This window comes from Emiliania huxleyi, assembly GCF_000372725.1.
Source record: "Emiliania huxleyi CCMP1516 unplaced genomic scaffold EMIHUscaffold_444, whole genome shotgun sequence".
In the NCBI taxonomy this organism is placed as follows: domain Eukaryota; phylum Haptophyta; order Isochrysidales; family Noelaerhabdaceae; genus Emiliania; species Emiliania huxleyi.
This window is the reverse complement of record NW_005198658.1, coordinates 34,836-39,378: the sequence shown is the minus strand read 5'-3', so window position 1 is coordinate 39,378 and position 4,543 is coordinate 34,836. Positions and strand designations below refer to the sequence as shown.

Sequence of the window (4,543 nt, the reverse complement as noted above, 5' to 3'; positions counted from 1 at the left end):
TCTGTCTATCTGCACGGCCAAACGGCCAATCATACGGCCTACTTGTACCTTGGGGAATCGAGCGAGGCTCCGCCCCGCGTCGATTTAATCGCTTTTATTGCTCCGACCTGGTTGTGCTTTGACTATGTGATGGGCTCCCGTCTCCGAGTGCTATGTGCGAATGATTGGGATGCAGCGGGCACCTGCTCAGGCCCACGAGGCAGGCCAGAGGCCGCCGTGCTGCACGCTATGGCCACACTGACGGAGAGGAACCCTTGGCCACCGCGCGGCGCGCGGCTGATGTGGGTTGTGGCTCTCATCACACCATCATCAGTGCACAGTGGCTCATTAAATCGCTCGAACACGGCTCTAACACACCACCCCGCGCCGTCCGCGACTGGTGGTCGCTCGTTTCGGCGATGGCGATTTGGCGTTGTTTGTCGATGTCGTTTTCTTGTCGCGCGACCGCGAGCGCTGTGTGACAGCTTTTGTAAAGAGACAACACGTGTGTGTACGGACGCCCCTAAGTTCTCTTTCGGTACATGCTCTGCAGGTTGATCACAGCGCGGCGGCAGGCGCTGCCCCCGAGGACTAGGAGGCTGAGCATGAAGAGTTCGCGCAGCCGCTCCTCCGAGAGGTGCAGCGCGGCGGTCGCGCCGGCGGTGGCACCGGCCACACCGCCCGCCGCGACCGCCGCAGCTGTACCCAGCGGCACCGCGTGTATCCTGCTCACCGCAGACGTGAGCGCGCTCGGGGCGCACGCGCACTGCGCGGTGCCCTGCACGAGGTGGTGTGGCAAGTCGGTGCACGCGGTGAGGTACGACATCGTGAAGGGGAGGCCGCCCACCCCCATCAGCGCCGACACGCCGCCGGAGAGGCACCCGAATGCCACGTCGAGCGGCCGGGCCTCGCGCGCCGCAGCTGCGAGCCGCGCTGGCCAGCTGTCGGCGCGAGGCTCCGGCACGCGCTGTCCGGTCTCCCCTCCCGCCCCGGAGGCGTGCCGATGACTCGTGAGCGTGCACCGCGCCGTCGATCGCCGCCGAAGCGGCAGCCGCTCGGCGGCGGGCGCGCCGGCGGCGCCGGCGGCTGCGCCCGTGCTCGTGGGAGGAGGCGGCTGCGCGAGCTGCTGGGCGTGGCGCCGCTGCTGGATGTAGAGGTGGGTCGGGATCATCACCAGCGAGAGGCTGTTGAAGGCGAACTCGAGCGCATCGTTTGACAGCCGGCTCGCTAGCTGCGTGCCGAACCGCGCCGTGACGATGGACGGTATCGCGATCGAGGCTGCGGTGACCAGGCAGGCGCTGTCGCTCGTCGCAAAGCGCACGGAGCTGCTGATGCTGGAGAGCGACAGGGAGAAGAGCGAGACGCCCGTGGCCGCAAGCTGGTTGAGCGCCATGTACTGGTGCGTCATCCCTGGAATGATCATCTGGCCGCCGCCCCACCCGACAAGGCCTAGCGTGGCGCCTCCCGCAAAGCCGACGACGCCAGCAAAGCAGTGGCGCTGAAGCCCGGCGAGCGGAGCAGGCGGCAGGAGGCGGCGCAGCCGCTGCATGTCGGCACGCTGGCCCTGCTGGTCGGCCAGAAAAAGACTACTCGAGTACCGCGTACGATCTCAGCTGACGCCGCCTACCTCCGTTTCGGCCTGCCTGGCTGCGGCGGCCGTCACTCCCCGACAAATCCGTCGCTTTTCCGTCACTTGGAAGCCGGGAAAGTTCCAAATGACGGTCTTTGGAAACTTCCAAGCAGCAGTCGCTTCGAAGTGACAGCCCAGTCGACGTGGCATCTCTCTGACGACCGCCGCCTTGGCGACGGGCCAAAGTGACGGATTATGGCGGCCTCAGTCGGTGCGACCTGGCAGGTTCCTGAGGTGCACGTGTTCACGGGCAAGACGACTCGCGCAGATCAAATGACCGGCAGCGACGTGTATAGGTGTACTGGTAGTCGGACATGCCTGCGCCAATACAGGGGCCCAGGCCGACGTCATTCTCGATGATTACTGCGGCGAATTGCCTGTCGATCTGCTCCTCACCCTGCTGGACAGGTATGCATATCCCCAATGCCGACGAGTCGTGATCACCTCAAACGCTCCTCCCGAGAGGTGGTATTCAGATCTCGACGACAACACGAAAAGAGCTCTCGTCTCCCCAGCTCCGCCACCTCCGCCCTCCCCGCCGCCGCCGCCGCCGCAGCCACCGCCGCCGCCCTCGCCGCCGCCCTTCCCGCCTCCATCAGCCCCAACGCCGACACCGCTCCCGACGCCAATCGCAATCCCCTGCATCCCCCCCGGGCTTGGCGGCGACCCGTGCCGTGCCGATGATGACTGCTGCGATGGCACGGCCTGCGTGGAGGTGGAGTTCGACTCCGCCGATCCGAGCGAGGCCACGACGGGTATGCACTGCCTCGACTCGTCGTACCAAAAGTACACGCTCCGCAACGGCGCCTGTGGCGTCCCCTCCTTTGTGGTTTTGGCCGCCCCCGTCACCAACGGCGACTGGTGCGGCCAGGCACTTGATTGGAGCACTGATCCGACTTACATCGAGGCGGACCAAGCAGAGTGCACGGAAATTTACATCCAGCAGGACAACTTTGCAATGCCCTGCAAGTACGTTCCGTCCACAGCCGACGGGGACGGACCGTACGAATGCAAAGGTGGCAGCAACAAGACGACCTACCTCATGTGCTAGAGAGAGCTTTGTAGTGCGATATCTCAGCGGAGCCGCCTGGCGCCCGCCCCGGCGGTTCACTCTGCGGTCGCGCGCTCCTCCCTCTGCCCGCTTGGCGCTTCGCGCCGCCCACATGTTGGAGAGGGGCAGATAGACGGGGAAGCGCACCGGCACTCTCGCTGCAGCCTGCACCGTCTGCACACTGCACACTGCACACTGCACAGTGGTCAGTGCACTCTCTCTCGCACATCTCCTGTGGCGCATCGTGTTTTGCCTCGCGAGTGCCTTCTCGCAAGGTGACAGAGCACTGATCATGTGGGAGTAGCACTGAGTATGGCCGAGTAGCGGATGTAAACCTGGGGATGCTTTCTAAGGTGAACTTTACTCTGTCGCCAACCAGACACGGAACCCGACAAATATGGTACTTTGTTGATCACGTAATGCCACTATAAAAGTCGCCACTCCACGAGTATTTTGCACAGCTCACTAGCACACGTAGCCAAAGTTCTCCAACTGGTAGCCCAGGCCCAGCGCACCGTGGTTGAAGCCGAGAAGCCATGCTGCCGCCGCCCGCGGCGCGGGAGCCTGCTGCTCAGGCGAATGCGCCGGCGCGACGGCCGACTGTGGACGCTGTGCGCCGTCGGTGATGATCCGCCGCGGCGGCGGGGCGAGCCAGAGCGTGAAGGGAGGCATTGAGGAGCGGCCGGTCCTTGGGAAGCTGTTCGAGCGGGGTGCCCCGACCCCCTGCGGCCTTTCTTTTGACATCATTAATCTTTTTGTAAAGGCGAAAGGGAGGCAGCGGCTCGGTGACTCCTCACCGCCGGCCTCGCCGCGCTCGTCGATGGATCGCCTCGCCCTCCGCCTGAAGAGGCTACCGCACGAGGAGCTCGTAGAGTTTCGGGTTTTACACGAGTCGACGGGCTTCGTCGCCTGCAGCTAACCGACCGACGATGGAGCGCTGCTCACGCTAGCAGAGGTGGGCGAGCGCTGTTTTGCCGTCGCTGCTGCGCCCGACGGCACGCTCTTTGCCAACGTAATGGATGCAGGGTGCCAGGAGTACGTGGCCTCTTATGACCCTCTGACGCTCGAGGAGCGGTTCCGATTCGGCGCCGATCGTTTGGAGGTGCGCGAGACCCGAGACACACACTCTCGAGTCTCGACTCTCGTGGCAAAATGGCAATGGCATTCATTGGCGCTCTGCCCCGAGAGAGAGAGAGGGCGCGCGCTGCGCGCTGGCATATGAGAGAGAGTTGAGCCCTGGAGGCCCTCCCTGGCGCCTGGGGATGGGGGGAGACAGATCAGGAGGGCTGGAAGGCAGGGACGTGTGTACACACACACACACACACACACACACACACACACACACACACACACACACACACACACACACACACACACACACACACACACACACACACACACACACACACACACACACATGAGTGTTAGAGTTGTTTGGTATTGCTAAAAATCTCACACACACACACACACACACACACACACACACACACACACACACACACACACACACACACAACAAGCGCACACACACACAACAAGCTCGCAGGGGGGGGGGGGGGGGAGCACACTTCACAGACCTTGTTATTGAGAAGAAAATACGGGCTATGGCGCTTTGCGCCGGTCTATTGCAGCGTGCTTTCCCTCCCTTTCATCGAAATGTCCCATGTCATCGCCTGCTCGTCCGCCGCAATGATTCACGAACCAATCCCCATCACCGCCGCCGCGACTCCCGGGAGCGGTGAAGCCGAACACGACGAACAGGCAGCGGCGGCCGCACTGTTTGCGGTCAGGCACGCGAGGGCCCCGTCGCGAGGGCCTCCTCCGGCCGCCGCCGCGAGCAGCGGCGGCGAGCCGCCAGTGGCAAAGAGCACCTCGCCTCCTCC

At 63.8% G+C, this 4,543-nt stretch overlaps 1 protein-coding gene across 1 annotated transcript; it reads right to left on the bottom strand.

Moving 5' to 3' along the window:
• Nucleotides 1-502: 502 nt before the first annotated feature.
• On the bottom strand, nucleotides 503-1,528 carry EMIHUDRAFT_245049 (hypothetical protein; the record flags this gene model as incomplete). The annotated part of the gene is made up of 2 exons (XM_005768875.1): nucleotides 503-886; nucleotides 1,154-1,528. The coding sequence occupies 2 exons, from the start codon at nucleotides 1,526-1,528 to the stop codon at nucleotides 503-505; spliced, it is 759 nt and encodes a 252-aa protein (XP_005768932.1).
• Nucleotides 1,529-4,543: the final 3,015 nt, after the last annotated feature.